This window comes from Punica granatum, chromosome 7, assembly GCF_007655135.1.
Source record: "Punica granatum isolate Tunisia-2019 chromosome 7, ASM765513v2, whole genome shotgun sequence".
Lineage (NCBI taxonomy): Eukaryota > Viridiplantae > Streptophyta > Magnoliopsida > Myrtales > Lythraceae > Punica > Punica granatum.
In genome coordinates, this window is record NC_045133.1 from 7305214 (window position 1) to 7332712 (window position 27499).

Here is a 27499-nt window from a genome sequence, read left to right on the forward strand (position 1 = left end):
AATATTAATTTGATAGTAATAATATTACATTGTCCCAATTTAGTTTGTGTTGAAGAATATTACTTTTCTTTCGCCAAAGTGATAACAAATAAGTTTAATATAGGCTGATTACCCCTCCATGACCTTGTATGGTTCAGGTTGGAATCACATAATCAAAAATATTATTCTAGAAAAGCAGAACAATTGAAAAATATATATTTGAATTGAAAAAAAGAATAAACAAAATTTTAGAAATTAGCTTAGGAAAATAAGACCTAATCATTAATATTTTATATCTTGCAGTTGGTTATATATATATATATATATATGATTATTATAGATTATAAAATAAAATCATAAGAAATAATATCTACTTGTATTCAATATTTAATGGATATATATTTTTAACTTCATACGTACAAAATCTTGATTTCTTGGATATGATATCTAGCGCAAAATAAAATTTTTCAAAACTATGCAATATCCAATGAGATAAAATAATCATCAATTCAAAATATCAAACATCAATATTTCAATATATTTATGTAGTGTCTCATTGTTGTCAGAAAATTATTTGCGAAACAATTAAATATTAAAATAAGAAATGTTTGGATTCTTAATAAATAAAAATGCAATAATTCTATAAAAATAATTATTTTGGACAAAATAAAAAAATAATTAATATATAACTGTTCATACAATATTTTCTCCATGTGATATAGTTATTAATATCGTAACAAAAATCCTAATGAAAATTAATGTTATTGACCAAAATTCTTAAGAAATATATATATAAAAAAAATGGATCGTCTCTTGTATAAATTATTCATATGTAGATAAGATGTCATCTCATTGTAAGGTAGCATCTATAGGGTCCATCGAATTCCTCACCACTTAAATTTGAAGCGTGACTTGGAGAGCTTCGAACACAGTGGAGAAAATTCACATGTGAAAATTCATCAAAAATAAAATAGGAGAAATGACCTTCATTTGAGAACTTACCATTTATTCTTGTCAAATATAGTGGAGAAAATCCGCATGTAACAATTCATCAAAAAAATTGGAGAAACGACATTCATTCGAGAACATACCGTTTATTGAATCTATAGGGTCCATCGAATCCCTTACCACTTGAATCTGGATTAGAACTTGGGCAGCTTCAATCATAGAGGAGAAAATCTACATGTGACAATTCATAAAAAAAAAGTACGGAGAAAAAAAGAGGGAAAACAACCTTCATTCGAGGAACTACCGTTTGTTACTTGTCGAAAAAGTCGAGTAGTATAAAACACATATTTATAGTCAATTAAAGAGAGATGTCTAAATTTAATAAAAGGAAATATAATATTTAAAATACTTCAATAATAAATATAGACTATATAATTTATATCGTAAATTATTGTGATGTCCGTATTAGACTATATTACATTGTAAATAACCCATATATTGGCCGATGAATATACAATGTATGTATTCTACTTCATATTTTCTTACCTTGTATATATTTTGTTGAGCTATATACATATAAATTATATATTCTATCATCACATAATTAATTAATCAAATTTGAAACGATATGTGTGAGAATACTTCCTTCCTTTATAAGAATATAATAAATTTCTTAATGTAAATCGATGACGTGATAACGTGAGAGAGTTCCGTTTCTCATTTTTAATGATGTCGTGGCGTGAGAATTCAGCTGGAGTTTTGTTTTCATATATACTAGTCGTGAAACCCGGGCGTTGCACATGATAGTTTCACTAATTCGAAAAAAAAAAATTATAATTAAAAACTAAAAAGAAAAATTGCTTGGAGAATCAAAAGTAAAATAAAAATAATAAAATAAACAAATAACATTCGAGTTTAGTGACAGAAGAATTTACTTTCTAAGAGTTAGTGTATACCTTTCGAGATATGAAACTCATATGACCAATCTTGAAAAAGAATATGAAAAAAGCAAAATATTAGAGAAAAATAAAAGAACAACAAATTTTGATAAAAATGAGAGAAAAATCAAAGTATAAATTCAATCAATTCATTTCCATTGAGAGAGACATAGTTTTAAAAGATCGCGTCTAGTTATAAACTTATTCTTCAAAAGTTGAATGTGCTTCTATTTATGTGTGTGATAATTCATATTTATAACTATCATACAAAATATAAATAAAATATAATCTGATTGTTTTAGTGAAAAATCTGATTTATTTTTTGAAAAATATAACTTATTTATCTATAAATATTTTCTAATCTATTTTTAGAAATAGATATCTGCAAAAATATATAATTCATATATTCTTTTTCTTACTATATATACACTAAAGGTTGTCCACATAACCATATATGAACATATTTTATATTATGCATGAATATATACTAACATATACTTATTTTGATATTAATATTTATTTATGAAATATTAATTTTTATTTTAAAAAATTTGAGATTATTAAATAATATCTATACATATAATAAAATATTCTCATTTATTTCAAATACATTATGTTGAGATATCTTTTAAAACATATTTTGTTACTAAAAAAATTCCGAAAATTAAAAATTTTTAAAAAACTTAGAATGTTCCATTTAGAAAATACATATTGCATTCAACATAGATCACCGTATTATCCAAAAGATTTTATAGTATTTTCGGTTTTATTAAATTAAATATTATTTCATAAGATTTTGTTGCTAATTTTATGATTGTGCATAATTTCAAATTTTAAAAAACTCAAAAAATAAAGAAAAATTCCATTCTAAATATTTGGGATGAAATATTAACTTTCATATTAAAAATTTCAAGATTATTAAATAATATATAAATTATGAAAATTAAAGAAATCAAGAAATCAGATTTTATAATGAAATATCTTTTAAAAATATTTTTATTAAAAATAATTCCAAAAATTTTAAAATTTAGAAAACCTAAAATGTCTATTTAGCAAATTCATATTGCCTTCAACTAGAAATCTTCGTAGTATCCATAAGATTTTATGGTACTATTTATTTTTTTAAATGGAATATTATTTCATAAGATTTTGTTACTAATTTTATAATCAAAGATAATTTAAAATTTTAAGATATTATTTCATTCGAAAACGGAGTGTTCTGAGACCATCTAGCGAGGTCCACCTCATACTTTACTTTCATATATATATATATATATATTATATAGATTAACAGTAAACAATATATAGGTTAACAGTATTTGTTTACCTCTTACAGGACATAAAGAACTGAAGTACCGTTTTGTTTGACAGGCAGAACGTGATCGTCTAAATTAGCCTGAACATGCTTTCCCATTGTAGATCTTGTTTCAGAGTACATAAGTATTGAAAATTCATTCCTATTAAAATATGAAGAACTAATAAATTTAAGGTTAATCACTTAGAAAAGCACAATATTTACACTTTTTCCTAAATATAGCACGACTTTTAGAAAATATCACAGAAAGGTGCAACATTTGCATTCCTTCTTAAATATAGCACGACATTTGAAAAATAGTATAGAGATACACGACCTTTGCATATTTTCTTAAATATAACAACCTTTGAAAAATAGAAATGCACGACCTTCAGATTAGTTACGCATTTAATACAACATTAATTATTTTGTCAAATGGTAACGGCGATCGTTAGCTCCATGTTGGCTAGTACCGTTACATTTCACAGAATAATTGACATCGTGCTAAAATTGCAACTAAATTTGAAGGTCGTGCCGTTCTGTATTATTTTTCAAAGGTCGTGCTATATTTAGGGAAAAGTGCAAATGCCGTGCATTTCTATGCTATTTTCCAAAGTTCGTGCTATATTTAGGAAAAAGTGTAAAGGTCGTGTATTTTTACGTGATTAACCCTAAATTTAATAACCAAATTCAACCAGACTAAAAGCTAGAAACTAATAAATTTGATAAAGAAATTCACAATAATATTTGGCTGATAACTGCGTCCGGCATTCAAACGGATTTTAATTTATACCGGTTGATCCCATCCCGATTTTTATCAGGCTGGGTTCCACGTGGAAAGATCTAATTTGGGCAGACTCGAGTTCCTTACAAACAAAGATCATGGCTATTAGTCACCTGATAAAGACCAGTTCATATTTTTTTTAAAAAAATAAAAGAGATCCATGACCTGAGCACAATAATAGAAGGGCGCACAAGCTCCTCTGGTGAATCGAAGCTACAACTTTTTTATTATGAGTCAACGTCTTATGTTACTACACCAAAAATTCGTCCTCGAGGCAAGTTCATATGTTGATTGCAATTTAAATGATACATTGACAAGTTACAGAGGGATGGGATCACCTAGAAATTTTTAAAGAGGAATATTATCAGGGAAGCACATATTAATTCTTAATCTGCTTTCTGAAAATTTTGATAAGGAGGAATATTACCTCTTGTACTTTATCTCTGGTTTACAGAGAGTTTGATCCTTTTGTTTCTAGTATGCATTATTAAGTGGTCACAGGATCCACTTGCTCTTGATAATATTCCGAAACCGACTTACGTACAGCTACAACGCTTGCTTTGCTGGTTATCCTCCCCGTATATATATATATATATATATATATATATATCATGGCAGTTCACTCGTCATAGGAGTCATCTAAATCAACTGTAAGTTATCATTTAGTTGCACTTGCTTTCCATTCGTAGACGTGTTTCAGAATGGCTCAGATGGCCATGATCTCAGCGCAAGTAGAGATCAAGTCCCCTGCAGATGCATTTTACGGGTTCTTCAAGGAGAAGTTACCTCAGCTGCCACTGCTCTTCCCACAGCTGGTCAAAAGCTTCAAGTTCGTAGAGGGAACTGAGGTCCGGGATGGGGCCGTGATCTGTTGCGAGTACTTCATCGGTAAGTAGTTGAGTCAAGCAAGTCACTTAACGAGTAACTCAAGTGATAATTGATTTCTTTGATCCGACTGTCTTATGTTTGGTCACCTAGGGAGTCCAATGACGGCAAAGATGAAGCTTGAAGTGGATGAGTTGAGCAAGTCGATTAAGTTCATCCCGATGGAGGGGGATCTCCTGAAGCAGTACAAGAGTATCCACTTTAAACTTGAATTCCAATTCGGGTCCATTAAGATCATTATTGAGTTTGAGAAGGCAGGGGAGGCTTCTCCAAATCCGGATAGCTACATCGAAGCGTGTTCGATGGTACTCAAGCAACTCGATGCCAGCATCAGCCTGGCTTGAAATAATATGATGCATGTAAAATCGTGCAGTATTATTATAATAAAGAGAAGCCAAATCACATGTTTTGCTTCCATCTATTCAAACATAGTCACGTGCAGAGAAAGCTTAACGTGTTGTTGACTAGTTGTGGACTTCATTTCCGTGCCATTGAAATGTTCTTTTTTTTCGATTATAATAGAGGTCTACGAGTTTAATATTAAAAAATGGATAGCTAAATAAAGAGGCACGAACTAATGATCCTACTGAAACATTTATGTTCTTAAACGAGGAAATGTGTCAGTGCACTAAATCTTTTTTCTCATTTAAAAGTCATTGTTAATCAAAAGAAAATCATATATGGGGATTGAATGTGTAATTTTCATTGTACAATAGTTCAAAATCAACAATATGCCAGATTTTTTTACTTTGTGGCTTTTTGAAGGTTCAGCTCGAACTAGACCTACAAAATTGAATAGCAAGACAAGCGATACGTGATGGTGATGACGATCTACTTGTTGACGCTTCGACGGTGTTTATTCATGATTAAGATGGTGCTGATAGTCCTATTTTGATATCATGATCAAGAGAAGCATACACAATTCGTTGGACAAAGAACTATGCGCAAACAAATTGAGAAGAAACTTTTTTTTTCCTTCCATAGAACATTTAACATATTTATTCGAGATTTCCACAGTATATGACTGCTTAGAAAACTAAAAGTAGAATTTAATTGGTAAAAATGGTCTAGATACGCCCAAAGCATGTTTCAGAGGGAGAATTCTTGTATGCCATGAGTATATCACGAGGCATATTACAAATCAATAAGGGTTCATGAACACTTATTGATTTTTAGAAATATCATAAAATAAAATAAAAAGAAACTATAATTGACAAAAATACAATTATTTATGTGTCTGACACATGTCACGTGATATACCCGTTACACGCAATACCTTCTCATTTCACATATTATTTTAGGTAGTACACATCTTCCAGTTCAAGTTGAAAATTTTTTTGTTCGATCATGCGACTATGTTTTTTACCTACAAGATCTTGGATCTTGATTAAGAAGGTTAACTTTGTCAAAAATCATGAACTTCATCTGTCTTTTCAACTCTAGCATGAAATTTTTTTTCTATGTGAATCCTAGTATCCAAGTGTCCAATTGGGCTCCGATTAATCCAGCCGAATCAGGTCGGCACACACTAAAGAGTAAAGCTCTTCTAGCGTGAATTTTATGTATTTATAAGGACACGAACCCAAGGATTTGCTCAAGCGGAACAAGTGCTGAACCACTTGAACCAACTTATGTTGGTTAGCATGAACTTTTTTACAATAGAAAAACATGAAATTTTATATCTTTCCAAATATATCATATGTCACTTTTGTTGACATGGCAAATGGTTTGCTAACAAGGCACTAAAAAAAACAGAAAATTTGACGAGAATTCACATAATTAAAGAATAATATACAATTTTAGGAAATTAAAGAAAAATAAAAATTTCAGATATGCAAATAAAATAATTCACAAATAAATTTTTTCTTGAATTTTATTTTGTTTTTTCTTGAACTTTTCTAAAATTTTACTAAATTTTTCTATAATTTTTTAACTTTTATCCTTTTTAAGAATCTTTCTTATTTTTAAATTTTGATGCTTTTTATTTTGTATTTTTGGATTTTTTAGTGAGATGTTATTTAATAATTTTGCCATGTGAGCAAAAACAAACGGAAAAAGATTATGGATTTCGAAAGAAAAGAAAGTTCATGCACTACAAGAAAAATGGTTTTTCTCGACTCTTTTCATGCCGACTCATCTGGCATGTGTCAGGAAAAGTTCATGCAAAATGACATTTGCCGACGTAATCAATGTGCGTTGGGAAAGAGTGAGTCTATGCCAACTCACTTACACTGCGTCGTGCTAGGGATCCTTTTGCCGACACAAAAAAATGAGTCAACACAAGTTCATACCATTGCCGACTCAACAAAATTGAGTCGAAACAAGTGCATATCCACGGCCAACACACGTGCGTTGGGATATGGGGTGTTTTGCCCACACATAAGTAGGTGAGTCGGCACATGAATATACTTTCATCGATACATGTGTGTCAGGAGAGTTCAAATTTCGACGCCAAAACCTTCATGAACTTTTGTCATGACATCTTAGAAGCATATCATATACCATCTTCTTATATAGCTCATCCCCTACCAAAATATAGCTTTTGGTTTGAATGGCCTATTTGGTAGATGTTTCATTTTGCAATTGGTCGATGATGGGTTTTCTCCAATCACCTTTTCTAATCTCTAAAACACACACCTCGTGTTCCTCATCCTGCTTCATACTCAGAATGAGCTCACCAGACTCAATAATGGCATGTTGAGCTATGTGATCAATGGAAACTTTCATTCCCGATGCCATCTGAGCCAAACAATTGGCTTGCTCGTTAGCAGCCCTCTGAATGTGACTTAATATCACATCATCAAAGCTCCTAAGCCTCTTTTTGACGTTTTCTAAACATTTTGTAAGCACTTGATTCTAGCGCTTGTAAATCCTAACAATCTGATTTATCATGAGTTGAGAATCTCCTCTAATTTCCACGGTTCTAACACCCAATTATAGCATATATCCAATCCCAAGATAAGGGCTTCATATTCTGCCTTGTTATGAGTACATTCTTCTGGAATAGAACATGATATTTGGGTAATGATCTCAATCGGTGATCTGATTACTACACCTCTTCCTATTTCTTTGTTATTCTTGGCACCATCAAACCATAGTTCCATGGCACAAACCCAATATAGGCAACTTCTTTACAAGAATAGCTTATCAAATTTGCCACTATCTATCCTTTTATAGCTGTTTGTTTTACCACCTCAATATGAAATTGAAACAAATAAAGCCTCCACTCTCTGAATCTTCCTTGTGTCAAAAGAATATTAAATAAGCATTTAAGGACATCATGCACAGTTATCACTTTAATATCATACGCTAAGGCATACTGCCTTAATTTATTAACCGTAAAATATAATGCTAAACATAATTGTTTCGCAAAAAGATACCTTTGCTCCTCATGGTAAAAGACAACATGTTCTTTTCTTTTATCATCATCTTGTGCTAGCATAGCCCTTATGGGCTTTTGAACGACCGACACATAGAGTTTCAATGGTTTCTCGAGTTTTGGAGCAATTAACACTGATGGTGAACTTAAATATCTTTTGATTTCATCAAAAGTCTTTTGGTGTTCTTCGGCCCATACGAATTCATCCTTGTGTTTTGCCTTTAACAAAGGTGAGAAAAGTTGTGCCTTGGCAGTTAAGTTGAAAATGAACCTTTTACAATAATTTACTGACCCAAGGAACCTCTGTAATTCTACTTTTGATTGAGATGGTTCAGCTTTTAAAATAGCTTTGGACTTATTATGATCAATCTCAATTCCTCATTTGCGAATGATAAATCCTAGAATTTTCCGGCCTCAATGCCAAAAGCACATTTGAGGGGTTTAACTTAAACTTATGAGTTCACATTCTAATGAATGCTTGCTCCAGTTCGGCCAAATGCCCATGCTTCTCTTTGGATTTGACAATGATGTCATCAATGTGCACTTTCAAAGTATTTTTAATGAGGTCATGAAAAATGACATTCATAGCTCTCTGATAGGTGGCTCTCTCATTTTTCAAACTAAAGGGCATTACCACCCACTCATATATTCCTATGTTGTCAGGGCAACGAAAATCGGTTTTATGAACGTCATTTTCGTTAATATAAATTTGATTATATATGGAATACGCATCCATAAAAGACATGATCTCATGACCTACTACCGAGTTAATCAACACGTCTGTAATAGGCATACAATATTCATCTTTGGGAGTGGCTTTATTCAGATCTCTAAAGTCAATGCAGATTCTGATTTTGTCATTCTTCTTTTTAACTAGGACTATACTTGAGATCCATTTGATATATCTCGCGATTCATATATATCCTGATTTGATTAGCTTGACAGTTTCCTCTTTGATTGGAGTTATCAAAGCATCCTGTGTATTATGAGCTAGTTGTTTGACTGCCTTACAACCGGGAATTAAAAGCAAACGATGTTCTACTAGACTTCGGTCCAATCCAAGCATCTCATTATAATTCCATGCAAAACAATCTTTGTACTTCCCTAGGAGTTCAACAAGCAATTGTTTGCGCTCATTATCTAGGTTTTTACTAATCACGATTATTATACCTTCACTAGGACTTCCGAGCTCAATTTCTTATAACTCATCAACGTTAGAGAAAGTGGAGTATTTAGTTGACTCATTGACTTGCTTTGACTTCTAACCTAATTGGTGCAACTCCCAATGGTCCAACAAGTCTGAATTCGTGTATTTATCAATATGTTCTTTCTTTTGCGATAGAAAGTCGAACTCAAATTTTGGAAGTGAATCAGTCTCCACAAGATCCAACATGAGTGGATGCGAAGTAGGTAAACTAGTAGTAAACTTGTGTAGCTTACCTTTAATGCAAATATTCATTTTATTAATGTATAAACAACGGATGAAATACATAGGTTTGTACATGATACAAGACATGTACCCCGAATGGAAATCGCAATAAGCTGGAAATTTCAAGAGATAAAGCTGTCCTAAAGCTCTCTTAAATGGTCTTGTCACGGACCGGGTGACAAGATCAGAGGTTTGCCGTGGGCTGACTGGATTCATTGAGGATCGTTCTTCCCAAAGTCGAGGGGTGATAACATATTTTGAGCTTCCTCAACTAGCTTCTAGGTCATGTCATCTTCCAAAGAAAAGTTCATGGCACCAAATTCACTAAAGTCTTCGTTGGAAATTGACTCGTGTCCCCAAACATCATCATTATCACTTGTTTTAGTCACACAAGTGTCATAAACAAAAGGACTTGGATTAGCATAAACAGCTTCATAGCCATGTCCATTCTAGAGATAAAGCACTTGATGTAAAGAAGATAGAATACAAGAAGTAGCATGCAACCATTCTCTTCCCAACAATATTTTGTAGGTTGATAGAGTATCTACCACAAAGAAGGTAGTAGGTCTAGTGTATGTCCTCGCAATCACAGGGATCTTAATCATACCTTTTTGTCTCGAGGACTGATCCAGTAAACCCACATATCATCACATCCATAGGCTTTAGATTAGAATCTTTCAAACCCAATCGTTTGAGTATTTTAAGGCATTAAACTCACAGTAGCCCCATTATCTACCAAGGTCTTATTCATAGTGAATTTACCTATTTTCTAGTAATAAACAGTGCTTGGTGGTGACTAGAAACACCATTATTCACGGTCTAGGAAAACATAAATAGAAAAGTTCATCAGAATCCTGACCGATTTCAATCCTTCTTCAATCATCCCATCAATTTCGCCTAAGTCCATCCTTGTTGGCGGGTGTGTTGTCTTCCATATCATCCTTCGAGCCTTCTTGGTATTCTGCTTGGAAATTATCTAGCATCATGGACACCATTTTGCATTCCACTAGCGAGGAACCTCCTGCCTGAGGTCAGCTGGCATGATCTCATCTTCCTCTCTTTCCAAAGGCTTATGTGTCCTTCCATTCTTGCTTTTGGTTTCCATGGCAGGTACTTCAATCTCCATATCTTTTTTGCCATCCACTTTTGTTGTGTTAGGAGACTCAATCTTAGCTTTGAGGCGGCCATTTTCAGTAGTAACATGGAAAACTTAGGTTTGCACCTTTTTCTTTTTGCTCCTATGCATAATAGGATTCACAGTCTTCTTCTCGACTACAGGAGTGAATTTCATTGCCTGATTATTGTATGAGGAACTAGAGTCCTTGGTCAGCACTCTGCCTTTAGCAACATGTTTGACATATGCATTAGGCTGAACTTTTCCTACTTCCATGGGCATCATAAGGGACGCAGACCTTGGTACTGCAATTGGTCCCCTGAGGGGCCTTTCAATCTTCAAACCGGCCTTGGCCACAAAAGTCACCAATCACCATCCTTCTGATGCAGGGGTTACACAAGTAGTTCATGGTTGTTTTCACTCAATCTACCAGCATCTGCACGGTATACTCTTTATTCATGAGCTACTACCAGTAATTAGGAGTTGTAGTTGATAATGTCTCCATTAATGTCTCCAACAGACCCAGAGCAACAGTCTACTCCCTATTTTTTTATCGGATCACGGATAACGCTTCGAAAGACCATGCATTTATATGTGGTATGACTCTCATTATGGTGTCATCTGTCGCGTTGTTCCGCGGGAATACCTACCATGACAGGAAACTGGAGCTGTCCAGTAGCCACCATATAATCAAACAGCTTGTTAGCACGGGCAAACTTGTTTTTGTCCACCTACCAAGCATCAACATCATTCTAATCAAACTGAGTTGGAACCAATTATTTCAATCAGATTGAATTCTTGACTGACCGGAAACGAATCTTTATCAACAATCATATCGGATTTCTTTTTATGGAATTTGAGCTCTTTGGACTCAATTTTGTCTTGAATCAAATTTCTAAATATGGCACACTTGACAGTAGAATGGATAAAAAAATCGTGCCATTTGCAATAATCACTACCCTTCAGGTCCTGATCATTAAGAACTTTTTGTTTGCCTTTGACCGTAATCTTACCATTAGTCTTAAGCCAATTGAAGATCTGATCAATTTTGATAATATAAAATGAATATTTTCTTTCAGCCTTGTCCTCAACTGATTTTTGGACTTTAACATCCCTATGAGTCAAGGCCTCAAAAACAATGGAATCTCCTTTAACAAATTCAGTCATATCAACTTCATACTCTTCATTATCAAAGTCATAATAAATGTAGTAGTCCTGATAAAAGACATGAACATTCCTTTTGGCAGTTTCTTTTCTTTTAGCAAATATTCATATTGTGAAGCTTTAGTGGCTAACTCATATAGATCTGCAAATTTAAAGCCAATGAACTTGCCTCTAAGGTGCATATGCATGCCTTGATTGGCCATAGCAGCATAGTGTGTTTTAGAAAGCATAGCCCGACATTTGATTTTGGCTTTATTAAATCTCTTAATATAATCATCAACAGTCTCCCCCCTTATTTTGTCTAATATGGGCCAAGTCTCCTACAGTTACTCCCAAATCAGATTTGGAGAAGTGTAAAGCAAACTTTGTTTTCATATCTTCCCATGTATGAATAGACATTTTAGGAAGATACAAATACCAGTAAAAGCTGCTCCAATCAAGGACATTGGGAACATTCTTAAATTTAGAGCCTCATTATTCGAAGCCTCCTTACACTGGCAAGTGAAACTAGCCAGGTGTTCAACAGCCATGACGTTATCCTTTCTAGAAAATCTAGAGAAGTTAGGGATTTTATACCTAGGAGGAAAAGGTTTATCATCTACCCACTCAGGATGGGGTGGATTAGGCAATTAGACATACACTGAATTAGGAGTTATCGCGCTGGCTCTCCCATCCATAGTAATGGTAGTCTGTTCTGCTCTAGGCATTTCATTTCCAGCATCAGCCCTAATATTTGGCATTCTCTCTTTTGGTATTGTGCCAAGTCTATTCCTATTGCCTACCCTATAGTCGATAGGTTTGAAATCACCATAGGTAGTCCTAACATCCTGAGGATAAACTGTTCTGCTGGATCCAGCATTATGAGGATAGGTCGACCAAAATGGCCTGAATTCGGGGTCTATACCACCGAAATAGGAGGAGGCAGAATGATTCGGCCAATTGCTCCCTCTACTGCCAGTGTTCCTTAATGAACCCTCTGGCCAGAGTCTAAGAGTGAACTCGACAATTATTGGCTCTAGGGCCATAGTTACTAGAATTTCCTACCCTAGGAAGGGATATGAAACTCTAGGAGGCTCGGGATTGAACATAGGTTCTTTCCCCCCTAGCTATTGAATTTTGCCCAACAGTGGGTTGTCTAGAGCCTTGCCATGCAATTTCTCTAATTAAATCAGCTAGCATTTTATTCAAATCCGATATGATCCCACCAATTTGGGATGTGATCATTGAATCAACGTGCCTCAACACATTTTGTGTCTCATCTCGAGAAGTACTCTTCTCTTGTAAGATACTTTGATAAGTTTAATCAAACATAGATTTATATTTTCTAATAAATCTCGTATTTCATATTTCATTATGAGGAACTACTAATTCAGTCCGCCGGTTATCGCTAGACTGCTCTGCTTGGTGACGAGCTAAAGTTTCAACCTCAACCTGGGGAATGACTCCCCGAGGAGTTTTGACTGAGAAATTACAGGGTGATTCTCATGTTCTTTTTCACTATCAAGATCAACAAAGACATTGATTCTCTGATCTATGTGATCATCTTCTTGCACGCCTGAGCTACGATTATGCTTTCTAATTGGCATCTCTCTAAAAACTTCAAGATCTACCTCCCACTGTGGTCGCCAAAAAAACTATTTACATATTTTGAGAGACTAAATAAGGTAGTTTTCAATTTTCAGTTGTTTTGAAAACTTCTTTCCGGTCCAAACCATATGGATTCGTGACACAGACAAGGACTCCGTGAAAATAGAGAGAAACAGGCAATCGCAAAGCAATTAAATGAGAATGAATTGCGATTTTCAATAACAATATGGGTAATTGCAATTGAAATATTAAAAGACAACAAACTCGAAATAAAATTACAGAGGATGACCTACTCTGCTTTCCATCAACAAAAATAGTTTAGGCTCTGAAAACCTTGGCTCAAGCTCATCCAAGTTCCTGAACAAGGACTGATGGAGTCGTGACTGTATCGTTGAGGAATACTCTTACTGCCACAGACTTTCAACCCGAATCGTTGACGATAAGCCCTGCCGCTATAAATTCGGTTATCTAAATTACTGTGATAAGAGAGAAGATTCTCTCGAGCTAAGCTAACCTACAATATGTTGATAGTTATATATTGAGTTGTGTCCCGGTCCCAGGAGATCAGCAGGTATTTATAGGCCTTCAAGCTCCCCTAGTTGTTATGTTGGTTTCTTTTCGAGGCGGAAATCATGGGTAAAGTGGTTGAAACAAATTTCCTTGGTGAGTAAGGAAAGTATTTGCGTGCTCCCTACTTCAAGTAAATCCGTTAATAGCTATTTCGGTCGTGTCTTCCATGCATATTTTTCACATGGTCTTATCTATGAGGTGCCATCTTCTCGTCTTTACCCACGCGGAATTATCGCCAAACTGTTCTTATCCAACTCAGTATAATTCAGCCAAATGTGTCATTCGGTCATCTCTCCCTCGTAGATGGTTCGGCCAAGCCTATCATTCTGTCCATGTTCAAAACGCAACGTATCATCCTCCTACGCTAGACGACACGAGGTATTCAGGTCACGAGCTTATTGACTACTGGAAACAAGTCCCTCATCTCTCTTATTTACACTAGTGACCCCGAATATGTTGACCCGCTAAATTCATGCCACATGACGTGGATTGAAAAACTAATTTTGTGCCGACTAATAATCAGGTTTAATTAATTGAGTCGAACGAGATCTCATGAAGCATATGATCCTTCAATGTTGATTTCAAATGGCCGGGAGGTGCACAGAACTCGACTGGCAGTGTATCGAGGTCAATCATTTCTAAAGATTCAAGCACGATTGAGGAAATTGGTTAGTTAATACAAACACGTCGATGTAAATCTTTATTGCGGGATAAAAACGCATACAAGAGGGACAAGACGTAGGCACTATATACACAAGGAGCAAACAGACGTCACTGCGAAGTGCGAACAACCCGTACACAAAATGACTACAACCCAAATCAACAGCTCACAGCATCCCAAATCCCAACCGAGGCTATAGCCAACACCCGTACACATCGGTAGGCGTACTCTGCGTAAGTAGTAAGCTTTCTAGCTTGCCGGAGATTTTCTAGGCTGCCACTTCAGTAACAGAGGAGCTCGTTTTTCGCTCAGATGTCACTCGTCCTAAGGAGAAGGGGAGCTTTTTGGTCCAACTTGGCTTTCCTTCTCATACGCATCTGACGAAGATCTTCTTCGAAATCGGAATGGCTCTCTGCTTCCTATGCATCACCGGATCAAAAAGGTGTAGTTTTCGTTAGCACAGAAAAACAAAACACGCGTATCTCATCACACGATTCAGATTCGACAAATCACACGAGGCCAAGAGGATTAGATAACATGAACAAGTTGGTTCCTACGGTCGATTAATGTCTATACAGGTGAACAGAAAGGAAAGGGATGGAACCGAATGCCAGGTCATTTTGTATGGCGATCCTATTCCACGTATTTTTTTTTTCATCCTCACGTAGCAAATATGATCGTATTATTTCAATTTCATGTCTTGCACGTTCTCCTAAATCCCAATTCATCAATCGAGCATTCAAATGATCAACAAGGAAAATCTATAGTCTTCTACTCTACAGACTTCCTGTTAGACAGTTTACGTGCCAAGAACCGTCAACCCCATACGAAGCCATTAAGGTAAAGAATCAATATCTTGTTTTTTTCCAATAAGATGGGACCAACCCAACAAGCAGCCAGCAGGGGCAGAAAAGTCATTCTACATAGGGATCAGCAGACAACCCGCAATGATTTTCATCATCACTATCCACTCCAAAAGCAGGTACAGTTACAAAGACAAAAAGGCCCCTGCTTTATCCACTGACGATACTTCTAGATGATCCAGACCGCCTATCTATCGTTAACCCAATCGGTCGCAATCTTAGGAACGGAGGAGCAAGGGAATCACTAAACATCAGGTGTTGAGTAGAGAATCATTACCGGAAAAAGGAGACACCGGAGGAGTGGATCCGGCGGGTGAAACCGGCGGAGAAGTGGAACTGTATCCCGGCGGTTTCACGATCATGATGCTACGTGTTACCCTCGTCGCTTCCTCCGATGAGTCGTCGTAGGATCTAACAGTGCCAGTTCCATCTGACTCTGTCGATAAAATCCACAAACAAGACCAAGCAATCAGTGAAGAGATCATCACCGAAGCTTCAAATAGTTTTATCGCAACTCAAGATTTCAACGGAACTCCTCCGGAAAACAAATTTTATGCATGCAAATTGGTCGGACGCCGCAGCGATCCGATCTGAAATTTGCATGACCAGAAACTTCATGAACAAAACCAACTCCGTTCTGATCCAGTGCATCGGAGTAAGATCGAATCTGATCTAACATGGCGATGCATTTCTCAGAAAACTTAAAACCAGTTTCGTCCATTTCCCCGATCAGAATCGGTAATGATATGATAGATTCAATTCGTTGTTTATGAGGTTCAATCGTTCCATAGAAGCATCAGATCCGGAGCTTCCGCTCCCACCGGCGTAAGATAGCATAAAGCTGCGTACCCTTGCCGGAGTTTGCAGATCGGAAGCTGAAGGTGCTGTGCTTCCGGAGCTTGCCGAGACCGTTATCCGGCCGGGGGCCGGCAACGGTGTCGTCCCAGAGATGGTCCAAAAGGCCCATGGCGGAGTCTATCAAAGGCGGCGAGACGATAGCGGGGAAGGGAGAAGCTTCGCTCCTTATCAGTGAGGAGACTTGAGTCTGAGAGCATCAGCAAAACATTTGGCCCTGATAACGGGATCTCTCTGATATTTAAGGACGGCTGGGCGTTAAACGTCGGGCAAGTCCGGAGTGGAGGAACCAATCTGGGCCGTCGATCTGAATCACGGCCTGCTTCGGATGCAAGTGGATCGTGGGGCCGAGACTGATGTACGGGTGGGGCCCGGCGGCTCGCAGATCCACGAGAGATTGAGGACAAGTGGCGGTAGACAGCAGCCTGATGGAGTCACGTCACGTCACGGGCTTTAATTCTTTTAAGCTGATATAATAAATAAATATGTGATATGAGTTATTATTATTTTGGACGTGTACGTATTTAGGAGAGGTTTATCCAAATGCCAACCTATTTACTTATTTGACCAAGTAATTATTGAGACGAAGCCGCCAACGAAATGTCACAATCGGAAACGTTGGTCTTAATAATTCTTGATTTCTGTTTTTCGCGGAATAAATAATTCTTAATTTCAACCTTTTTTTTTCTTTTTGTACGTTAACCGAGTGTCATAGCAAATTACCTGAGTTAAATTACTTTCTCAAATTTCGTTTAACGGAAAATAAAATCCCATGTCACATTGTCAAAGTTACTAGAAAATGTAATAACCTTCCCACTGTCACCGAGGACAATGGGAAGGTTATTACACTGTCAAAGTTACTAGAAAATGTATTCTATCATGAATGATTAAAATATATCAATCATTACAAATGAAAGTATTTGTGAACATCATTAATCGCACGAATGATATATCATAATCCATTTTTTCATCTTTGCATATTGTGAGATAGAATTTCTATTTCATGTGGGTTGTATAGAATTGTTAATATTTCTTTAAGAAAAAGGAATTATTACCAGTGTGTTCGATATTTTAAAATTATGGTTAGGATTTGTTGAGAAAGGCACACACACTTGTGGTTGAGGATCTTTGCAATTTCTATTTCCTAGCATTGGAGGGACCTTGGAATTTCTATTTCTTAGCGTCCCCATCTATCTTGGAGCCCATCTTGCATCCGCCAATGAATAAATAGCTGATAAAGTGGAATGCTGCTATTCATTAGCTGCTCCCAAGTGATCTTTGCCTCGCATTTACTCAAGGTAAACGAAAAATAATCAGTTGAGGACCGAAATCGGGATCAGAAAATAGTCGCAGATGAACTACTACTACGTCAAAAAAATTCGAGAAGTTAACCGATATGCAAAAAGAAGGTAGAATATACTTGTCCAATCATGTATGTGTACATTATACACATATATATATATATATATGTATGACGTACTTTCAGTCCAAGTTCTGGAGAGGCCTCGATGAGATCGACAGGTCTTTGGCTATCATTCATTAGATAATTAATTATGTATTTTATGCGAATAATAGCATGCCAGATTAAGGCCTCTATTCAGGATATTTGCAAGTATTTTATTTTGTTGGAGCAGACCCCAATTATTGCCCCCTCTATATGAATTATCGTAAATAACAATAATAAGACAAGTATTTTTTTTAATATATATATATGTGAATATAATAATGAATACTAGATAGGGTAGGGTGCCAAAGCATGTCAAAGATATTTAGATAGATGGACATGTATGATTAGTCTTAGATGCATAATAGAAGTAGCATAATTGACGGAGCTGCTCATGTGGCCGCATATGACTATTATCCACTTCTTTACCCACTTTTATATTTTACATATATATATATATATAGATATATAGATTTAAAATAGTAGATAAGCTAGTTCATAAATATTATAATAGATAATCACGAGTTATGATGCAATTCTTAACTTGAGTTACTAGTAAAGTTATATCATCTATAGTGTAGGAGTCCGAATTTAACTGTTAGAAACACGTGTAATCAGTTTAAGCTGACATTGAAAAAAAATTAATATCATATTAATTTCGATTAAATTCATTAACTTTTCAAATAATAGAAGTATTGATTCGAGACGAGGTGTTAAAGCACATAATTGTGCGGCAATTTGTTGTGTTGACGCCAAGCAAATGGAAATTTGCGATTGAATTTTCTATTTTCATTCGGATAAATTGTGCATCTAAATTCTACGATAGGCTAAGGACCAACAAACTACAAAGTCCAAACAATCAAAACCCAGTTCAACACAGAAAATATACCAGACCAGCAAGCTCCTGCACAAACAAGCAAGCCTCCATAGATCCTGATCGCAAGATTAGAAAGAGAGGAGAGGACACCTTAGCTCGAACAGCATTGCAAGAGGACATGCTGTATGAACATTTCCGAGGAATACGAGAAATGCTAGAAGATCCCAGCGTTCCTCTCCCTCCATGTACACGGGATATGTAAGCAGACCAAAGTGTTGAGGTTTGATGAGGGTGGCTCATCAAGTGGATCCATCGTCCTAGGTGCCCGACATGGAAAGGACCATTGTCGACTTTGATCCATTAAAAATTGGGCGTCTTGAACGTAAGGAATACTCTTGGAATTTATAAACTCACTAAGGAACTAAGAGGTTGCTCATAAGTTAAGAAAACAGAATAAAGGAGTACATATAATTCCTCTGACGATAATTGGACTTTGAACATCTTAGTTCTTAGTACTTTTGAAGGGAATGAGTAATGACAACTTTGAACATCTTGGTTCGTTTAGGTAGGTAAATATATATTTTACAGTTTTTCATTTTCGATGAAAAATTTCAAAAACTTGAAAATATTTCTTGAAATTTTTGGCTGGAAAACCGTGACTAGAGTGGTCACGTGTTGCAGGTGTGCCAGAGATGGTAAGTCTCAAATGGAAATAAACGGGCGCACCTAAAAAGATTGACCTCTAATCAAACTAAATAGGTTTGATGCCTTGCAATGAAAAAGGACTTAGAACTCGAAGGATTAAAGAAATCGAAATTGCATTGATCGAGTAAGAGTCTGTACAACGAGGAAAAGAGAGAGAGATTGATCTGTACAAGCGGAAGGAAATGCATGGAAACGTAAAGGATTGTCTGTACAATGAAATGAAAGAGCTAGCTGATTTTAAGGACTAAAAGAAAGATTGTCGGGACATCTCGACAGAGTTTCAAGTCTAAGTGTTTGTGCTTGTGAGCGCGCGCCTTCTGAACTCACAGATTTGCTATTTATAGAGTTGGAGCTTGCCTTGCTCATTACTTCTCATGACTTCATCATGATCCATCAGTTGAGACTCTGGAGTTGTAGAACGTGGAGAAGTTAAATAACGTGACACCTTTCATCCTTTGCTCCTTTAAAGGAGGCGGCGAATGTGCGGTGCTTCCTTGATTCTCTCCATCGTGTGCTGCCTCCCTTATTTTCTCTATCAGATATTGTTACAGATTAAACACTTAAATAGATAACGACCACTTCAAAACACTTGGATTTGCCAAACCCTAGACCAGGCCTATCCGAATTTCTACTCATCACCGAGCCTAAAGGCCTCAAATAATCCAAAAACTTCATGTACTATTTCTATCATTCTATTGGATCGGCTCAGTCACAAATTGCGAAATATGGTGTCAACAGAAATAAACAAAGCCTTAGTTCTCTTTCATTTCTCCTTCTTCAGCTTCTATCAACACATGAATACAGAGTATTTCTCGTCCCTCGACCCTCTTCTCATAAATATAAACCAATACGATAATTAAATTCCCAGTCATATAATATATATTATGGTCCAATACTCCAAAGAGAGAATTTGGTGAATCGGTCAACCAAATCGAAAATAGAATTTTTTTGGTTTGATATTAGTTCTAGATAAATGGTTCGAATATGGATATGATTTTTAAATTTCATAAAACCAAATTTATCGTTTGGTTTTCGCGGTTTGAGCTAGAAAGCGAATCAAACCAAAACCGATCACCCCTTTAGGTCCCACGTTATGAGTCGACCTCATGAGTTAGTGCTTTCATTGAGAAGTCAAGCTGAAGACTCGTCCCACGGATTAAATAGAAGCCAAAACTCATTACCCCGTCAGAAAGATTCGAGATCTTGGTAACCTTATAAGGTCCAAGAGCATCCCCCTCTTCTAACAGGCACACTTTCTAAAGAACAAATTTGAAAGAGTTGCATCCGCAAGTCCTTTTGAATGGGCCTTTCCATTTCATGCTTGAAACTTTTGGGCCGACGTTATGAGCCGACCTCACGAAGGATGTGTATCTTTATATACGGTTATATCGTTGATCACTTCCTACTGTTATCGAGCCATTACCAGCCTCTCCGTGTTATAATCAGCTGGTTGAGCCTACATAGAATATATTGGTAATTGGTAATTTGTGTATGATCATGGAATGTCCCATTACTACCATCCTTGGATTCAAATCTTGTTATGCACATCTAAGAACAGGACTCGGGAGGGACTTGCACACTAAGCTTGAGGCAAGTAATTTTCCATCCCCAATATGCCCCAGTTCAAACGGTTTTCACCCATAACGGTGTCAGTGATATGGACGGATTGTGACGATTTGGAGAAGTCTGGGATCATATCAACCATCAGGAGGGCCATTTTGAGAGCCTGCACAAACTACGGTGGGCAATTCTAAACAAAATGTAAATGCCCGGGAGAAAATCCAAAGCCCCGACACGACTGCACTGACCAGCGACAGCAACAACGGTTTGGCGGGTGGGGCCCCCAGCGATGGGAATATCCCATCCCGTGTACAGAAACGAAACACGTGTCCGCCTCTCCCAGGATTCCCTGCCACGATCCGACCGTCCACGGTACTCCCTTTGCTCGATCGAACGGCTCTCGTTGGTTGACTGGACGGGCCGGGATCTCGAGAAGCCCAGCCAGTCAGGAGTTCTTTGCCGCCTCTCTCTCTCTCTCTCTCTCTCTCTCTCTCTCTCTCTCTATATCTTCTAGAAAGACCTGAACCTTCGAGTTCTACATAACCTCCGTTTCTCTTCGTTACGCCCAGAAGTTACGAACCAGACGAGCGGTTTGATCCGAAATTCTCCATTGAATTGAGCTCCTGAAGGTCTTATCTGTTCTCCTGCCGCTGATCATCATCAATCAGTTGCCGTCGATCCACCAGGTTCGAAGATTTTACCACCGTACAGAGTTTTTTTTTTTTTGACGTTCTCGCAGTCTCTTCGATCAATTGCTTGATGTCGGATCAGTTTGGTTGTGCCGGGAATTAGCAATAGACGATGAATCTTGCCTGGAATTTTTCCTATCTGGGTTGTGATGGGTATGTGTATGTGTTTTGGTTCAGACTCTGATGAGTCGTGGTCTAAACACGAGTCGATTGACAGTATCAGTATTGTGAAAATCTCGATTGTGGTGATTGTTCTGCATATGCATAAGCATTTCTCGGACTTCGATTTCTCCGACTTTTGTACTGCATCCTCACATGCATGCACAATTCTCTTGGAATATATGTGTGTTCTGATTTTGCTCGGCGTTTTTCTGGTCATTGCATAGTCAGAAAGTGGATAAAAGGTAGATTATTTCCCATGTTGTCATTTCTCTGACGGTTTTTGTGTGGGTATATGTTTGATGGGGAGTTCTTTTCACTTTCAGGAAAAGGAAAAATGAGCAGAAGCAGCCGTTCAAGCCGCACTATTTATGTTGGCAATCTTCCTGGTGATATCCGGATGAGAGAAGTGGAGGATCTGTTTTACAAGGTTGTTTTACTACTGAATTGCAACTCCCTGTTTTTCTCCATTTAAATAACTGTTTCATTGTTAATCAGCCTCTCGTTTGATGGAAACCCGTGTAACATGTGAGGTGAAAATCTCATGCACGGTTATGTGCAGCAGTAAGGGCGACCGATTGCTTTTTGAAATTACGCCTATGGCGCATGATGCTATGTGCCTCATATAATTTTTGGGGAGATTGAGAAATTGCAGGGATAGGAAAAACGTTTTGGACCTGAAGACCCAACAGCTAGTAGTTGCTGCTTTCTCTAGGCCAAGTAATGTCAACGAGGCCTTGTCTTATTGTTGGTCTATGACCCTTTACTGTGAGAGGAAGCTCTTTCACTAGATAAGATCTTAAGTTGGATTCTTTCTCAGTTAAACCAAATGTTTTGTAGGGTGACGATAACGTACTGTACTTTGCGGGTAATGTGATGATGAGATTTAGATGTGCCTAATGCTTTCATGGTTTGTTCGTCTGGATTAAAATGCAGTTGGGCATAATCCATTAACTTGTTATAGCATCAAAGCTGTGGTTTCTTCTAGGGGTGGTTTTACTACATGGGCTGATTACTAATTCTTTTAGCCTACTAATCACCTTCTTATTGCAGTATGGAACAATTGTGGACATTGATTTGAAGGTCCCTCCCAGACCCCCAGGATATGCTTTTGTGGAGGTGCGTAATAGATGTTGGTTGCTTTTCTCCGCAAATTGTGTAATGAGTTTGTAAGTTATGTAGCTACTGTGAGATCATTGATATCTTTACACACTTTTTGCCAGTGTACACTGTTATAGACTTACACATCCTCCTGTGTATGTGAATGCAGTTTGAGGACCCTCGTGATGCTGAAGATGCAATTCGAGGACGTGATGGGTGCAAGTTCGATGGATATCGCTTACGAGTGAGTAGACCTTAGAAATTTTTTGTCCCTCTTTAAGTCCATTACAATTTTTTAACAATCACTAGGCATTTTTTTCCCTGATGGAAATAAATACCCATTTATACTTCTGAAGGTTGAACTTGCACATGGGGGGCGAGGATATTCGTCCTCTGACCGATATGGCAGCTATAGTAGTGGAAGTAGCCGAAGTGGAGCTTCTAGGCACTCTGATTATCGTGGTATGTGGTCTCTTTCCATTATTTGTGCAGTTACTACAAGGTCTCTTTCTGTGTGAGATTCATATATTTTCCGTGCTGCAGTCTTGGTCACTGGATTGCCTTCTTCTGCATCTTGGCAAGATCTGAAGGTAAGTCTGCTCTTCCTCTCCATCTGATGTCATGCAGGCTTTATACATTATAGTTTTTAATAGTTGCTCTAGATCCCTTAAGTTGGATTTGGGTTTTATATAGGACCACATGCGGCGTGCTGGGGATGTCTGTTTTTCTGAAGTGTTTCGTGATCGTGATGGTAAATATGAATTGCCCATTTTAGTTTTTTTTTCCCCCTTCTATTTGTACAATATATATTCAGAATAGATCATTTTTAAATTTTGTTCTGATGTAGTTCGCTGTCAAAATACTTTGCAGGTGTCTCAGGAATAGTAGATTACACAAACTATGATGACATGAAATATGCAGTAAGTTGTGCTATATTTTGCACTTGTATATGTATACCGATTGTGTGGTTTCCAGAGTTGCAAGTTTTTTCGGAGCATTTGTGTTTCTCATTAAGCTAATTTGTCCTGCAGATCAGGAAACTAGATGACTCTCTCTTCAGGAATGCTTTCAGTCGGGCATATATTCGGGTATAGTGAGCTGTAGCTTCTTGCCTAACTGTTGATATTGTAAGCCTCAGCTTAATGGTTTTAATATGGGGTACCTTCTAGGTTCGAGAGTATGATTCAAGGAGGAGCTACTCTAGGAGTCCTAGTCGTAGCCCTTACTATTCAAGAAGCCGCAGTCCAAGCTATAGCCGCAGCTACAGTAATCGGAGTAGAAGGTTTGTTTACCAATCACAGTATAGAATGAGTACTTTGATCTATTCATTTAATAGTAACATTTCTTTGTATTACAGCAAGTCCCCCAGGAGAAAATATTCAGGGCGTTCTCCATCAGTTTCTCCAGTGAGGTCTGTTTCCTCTAGATCCCGCTCTGGATCATATCCACGCTCTTACTCAAGGTACAGTACTAAAATCCGTTTGAAGTGATTTCGATTTCTTTTTTCTGGTCTTAGTTGTATAGTAGTATTTCTTGTCCTTGTCAATTTATCTTCAGGGCTGTAGGTTAGATTCAATTCATTAGGTGGTAATGGTATGTTATCAGTAGTAATATTGTAGTTATTTCCAATTTTTATTCTTTGATACGCCTTCTGGTTAACTTTCTCTGCACATTGAATCCTGTGAACCTCGTATTGCCGTAAGATGTTTGGCTTAAGCATCCTGCTTACGAAGTGTTACCGGTTCACCACTTGCATCGTTAAAAATGTGGGATGTAGGTTTTCTGTTTATAGAATACCATAATTCTTATGAGGGATTGGATAATTGCAACATCATGGCTAATCCTCTGCTTGGTGTGTGTTCTAATGAAACATATGCGGCAGCTTGTCTTTTGACAAAGCACAAAGAAAACCTATTCAGTTCAAATTCAAAGTTGTTACTTTTCCTCGGGAAATGCATAGGGCAATTTTTGCCTTTTAATATACCGTCTAAAAAATTATGTTTGTATGAAATTCAAAGTCGACAGTTTAAGCTGGTAAGGTCGTTTATCCATTTCTATGTGGGGTTTTCCCCAATCTGCTTTGCTGTTTGGAGGCAAAGTGAGGAAAATGGAGGTCTGCACCATTGATTGACTAACTGGTTTTGCTTTTCAGTGAAAAGAAATAAAGGACTTTATTGTTTGGTGTATTCTTACCATTCTGTTTATGTATAGTTAGGTCACGCAAATATTGTCTAATTTCATCCAAGTAGAAATAAAACTATTCAGTTGAAATAAAACATATGCGGCAGCTTGTCTTTTGACAAAGCACAAAGAAAACCTATTCAGTTCAAATTCAAAGTTGTTACTTTTCCTCGGGAAATGCATAGGGCAATTTTTGCCTTTTAATATACCGTCTAAAAAATTATGTTTGTATGAAATTCAAAGTCGACAGTTTAAGCTGGTAAGGTCGTTTATCCATTTCTATGTGGGGTTTTCCCCAATCTGCTTTGCTGTTTGGAGGCAAAGTGAGGAAAATGGAGGTCTGCACCATTGATTGACTAACTGGTTTTGCTTTTCAGTGAAAAGAAATAAAGGACTTTATTGTTTGGTGTATTCTTACCATTCTGTTTATGTATAGTTAGGTCACGCAAATATTGTCTAATTTCATCCAAGTAGAAATAAAACTAGTTTCTTTGAGGGGCATGGAAATTCAAGGGATAATTGAGAGAGGGACTAACCATTGTTATATTCCTTGATAATCTTTAAAATTCTTAAAGAGCTAATGAATCAAAAGAAGCCCCTGGTTCTAAAAATGAAACCGGTGATTAAAATGGGGCCAGCCAATCTAATTTTCTTTCTTCTTTGAGCATTTGACTTGTTTGCTTGCTAGATTCGGCGTTTTGCAGCGTCATGAAGCACCTTGATGGGAAGTGGTGCAACTCTGTAAGTTGTTGAGGTAAAAGCAGTTGTTGAGGTAAAAGCTCTTATGTGGTGGGTCCCTTGCGAAAAAATTGCCAAAAATTAGTTATACTAAATACGCGAAGCTCAGGACCCTGAATCTTAAGGGCTGCGAATATTTATTCAGGGAATAAGGGGTATTTAAATACGCATTGGGTTACAACCTGCCAGCAAAGAAGTCGTTTCAATGGGATATCATGGATCTCTTGTAGGTTATGTAGCCTACCACTGATAGAGGATGATTTGGCAGGTCTCTGTTGGCTGTTTAAAGTTACGAGATGACTTGGCACTGAGACTTGGGGTGGAGGTTTAAATATTAGGTCACAAACATCTAAAATGTGCATTAACAATTGGAAATTTTTTTTTGCAGATCTCCTTCAAGGTCAAGATCCCCACTGACTCCTGTAAGTGAGATTTCTGGGTTTATTATCGATGAATCAGTTAGACGATTAGTGGGCCTTTTGCCATCTGGGGTTTATTTTCTGAGTCATTCTGATGACTTGTGGTGTTTCATGGCAGCCTCGGAGCAAATGGGCAGCTGACAGCCCACGTGACCGTAGTGTTAGTAGGAGCCCGAGGAGGAGCTTATCTCGGTCCCTCTCACCTTCTGTATGACCTCTTCCCTGTACCAGCTATTTCTGCTGCAACTTTGGTATTGCGTATTTGTAATGTATATTTTTTATGGTTAATCGACAGGTGAGGTCAGAGGACTCGAGGGATCGCTACTGAGTGCTGCATTCTGAAGAGCACTAGATTGCTCTGAAGAATCAGCTGATTATGCTCGAGATGCAGTGATAATTGGGTTCGGATGCAGTGATAATTGGTGGTTTTGACTTGAGCTCGAGCTCAGATCAATTTACTTTGTCTAGTTTGGAGGTATTATCAGGGGGACATGATATTTATCGGTGTATACCTGCATCAATAATTAGGAGTCCTATTTAATACCTTTTAACTTCTACGATGGCTTACATTTTCCTTCCGCATGGGGAGATATGATGATTGACTTGATAATATGATCGTTGTGTGCTTTCAGTGGACCGATAAGTTATTGCCGTACTTCTGCTGGTTAAATTAGCAGAGTGCTTAACTGGGGCTGAGTTGCGGTGTATGTTCCATATTAAACTTTGTGAACCCGAGTGCTTTTCTTTTTCCTAATCTAATATTAATATATATTCGTATGGCCATAATCTCAACCTAGTAAGGTCAAGCTTGGTATCGAAAAATGCCGTGTTCAGTGGCATGCTGTGACAGCTCTAGAGTGAAGATCTAGGGCACAAGCATGTACTTTAGTTTTGCTGTCTCTTTCTTTGGGCCAGGGAAAGGCTACAGTTCAGCTGCTTAGGTGACAAATATAAGTGAAGAGGATTCTCATGTACAGGGTTGTGCTCGCAACCCGGTTATGAGTCAGAGCTCTGCTTACGATGGTCGATTGTGAATAAGTTGGCTGAGAAAGTTGATCAATCGTGTGATGTCGCACCGTGTCAATCATTTTATTCGACAGTGTCACGTCTCAATCAATTATTTGACAGCGTACTGCATTAGCTGGCTGCCACCAACGATCCACCACCAACGGTACTGCCCGTGCTGGTATTGGTTCGTCGCTTGGAACTCTCTCTTTCTGATCTCTCCCTCTCCCT

General features: G+C 37.2%; 3 protein-coding genes across 9 annotated transcripts; 2 read left to right on the top strand and 1 right to left on the bottom strand.

Moving 5' to 3' along the window:
* Window positions 1-4524: 4524 nt before the first annotated feature.
* On the top strand, window positions 4525-5376 carry LOC116213211 (MLP-like protein 43). The gene is made up of 2 exons (XM_031548070.1): window positions 4525-4831; window positions 4922-5376. The coding sequence occupies exons 1-2, from the start codon at window positions 4645-4647 to the stop codon at window positions 5170-5172; spliced, it is 438 nt and encodes a 145-aa protein (XP_031403930.1). The 5' UTR covers window positions 4525-4644; the 3' UTR covers window positions 5173-5376.
* A 9364-nt stretch (window positions 5377-14740) lies between these two features.
* Window positions 14741-16678, bottom strand: LOC116215202 (dormancy-associated protein homolog 3). 3 transcript variants are annotated; one of them, XM_031550818.1, is made up of 3 exons: window positions 16445-16678; window positions 15873-16031; window positions 14741-15144 (listed from the first exon to the last, which is right to left on the bottom strand). In XM_031550818.1, the coding sequence occupies exons 1-3, from the start codon at window positions 16560-16562 to the stop codon at window positions 15041-15043; spliced, it is 381 nt and encodes a 126-aa protein (XP_031406678.1). In that variant the 5' UTR covers window positions 16563-16678; the 3' UTR covers window positions 14741-15040. The 3 variants fall into 3 exon arrangements, with proteins under 3 accessions (XP_031406678.1, XP_031406677.1, XP_031406679.1); XM_031550817.1 differs by having other exon boundaries at window positions 14741-15147; XM_031550819.1 differs by having other exon boundaries at window positions 14741-15151; window positions 16445-16677.
* A 4794-nt stretch (window positions 16679-21472) lies between these two features.
* LOC116213729 (serine/arginine-rich splicing factor SR30-like) lies at window positions 21473-27010 on the top strand. 5 transcript variants are annotated; one of them, XR_004158124.1, is made up of 15 exons: window positions 21473-21662; window positions 22151-22254; window positions 22878-22943; window positions 23095-23169; window positions 23282-23387; window positions 23469-23515; window positions 23619-23676; window positions 23796-23845; window positions 23957-24013; window positions 24095-24207; window positions 24283-24387; window positions 25795-25860; window positions 26233-26266; window positions 26382-26471; window positions 26559-26918. XR_004158124.1 is itself a non-coding variant. In XM_031548771.1 (14 exons), the coding sequence occupies exons 2-14, from the start codon at window positions 22162-22164 to the stop codon at window positions 26589-26591; spliced, it is 927 nt and encodes a 308-aa protein (XP_031404631.1). In that variant the 5' UTR covers window positions 21474-21662; window positions 22151-22161; the 3' UTR covers window positions 26592-27010. The 5 variants fall into 5 exon arrangements, 2 of the variants coding, with proteins under 2 accessions (XP_031404631.1, XP_031404632.1); XR_004158123.1 differs by having other exon boundaries at window positions 25795-26266; window positions 26559-26906; XR_004158125.1 differs by lacking the exon at window positions 26559-26918 and having other exon boundaries at window positions 25795-25878.
* The last annotated feature ends 489 nt before the right edge of the window (window positions 27011-27499 follow it).

What these genes read in the sequence shown, in the direction of transcription:
- LOC116213211 (XM_031548070.1), top strand. Translation starts at nt 4,645, where the DNA reads ATGGCTCAGATGGCCATGATCTCAGCGCAAGTAGAGATCAAGTCCCCT. An exon ending in CTGTTGCGAGTACTTCATCG is followed by an intron (nt 4,832 to 4,921) that starts GTAAGTAGTTGA and finishes TTGGTCACCTAG; the next exon opens with GGAGTCCAATGACGGCAAAG.
- LOC116215202 (XM_031550817.1), bottom strand. Translation starts at nt 16,562, where the DNA reads ATGGGCCTTTTGGACCATCTCTGGGACGACACCGTTGCCGGCCCCCGG. An exon ending in ATCTGCAAACTCCGGCAAGG is followed by an intron (nt 16,032 to 16,444) that starts GTACGCAGCTTT and finishes TTTTATCGACAG; the next exon opens with AGTCAGATGGAACTGGCACT. An exon ending in TCCGGTGTCTCCTTTTTCCG is followed by an intron (nt 15,148 to 15,872) that starts GTAATGATTCTC and finishes ATGCATAGGAAG; the next exon opens with CAGAGAGCCATTCCGATTTC.
- LOC116213729 (XM_031548771.1), top strand. Translation starts at nt 22,162, where the DNA reads ATGAGCAGAAGCAGCCGTTCAAGCCGCACTATTTATGTTGGCAATCTT. An exon ending in AGTGTTTCGTGATCGTGATG is followed by an intron (nt 23,677 to 23,795) that starts GTAAATATGAAT and finishes AATACTTTGCAG; the next exon opens with GTGTCTCAGGAATAGTAGAT. An exon ending in TACAGTAATCGGAGTAGAAG is followed by an intron (nt 24,208 to 24,282) that starts GTTTGTTTACCA and finishes TTTGTATTACAG; the next exon opens with CAAGTCCCCCAGGAGAAAAT.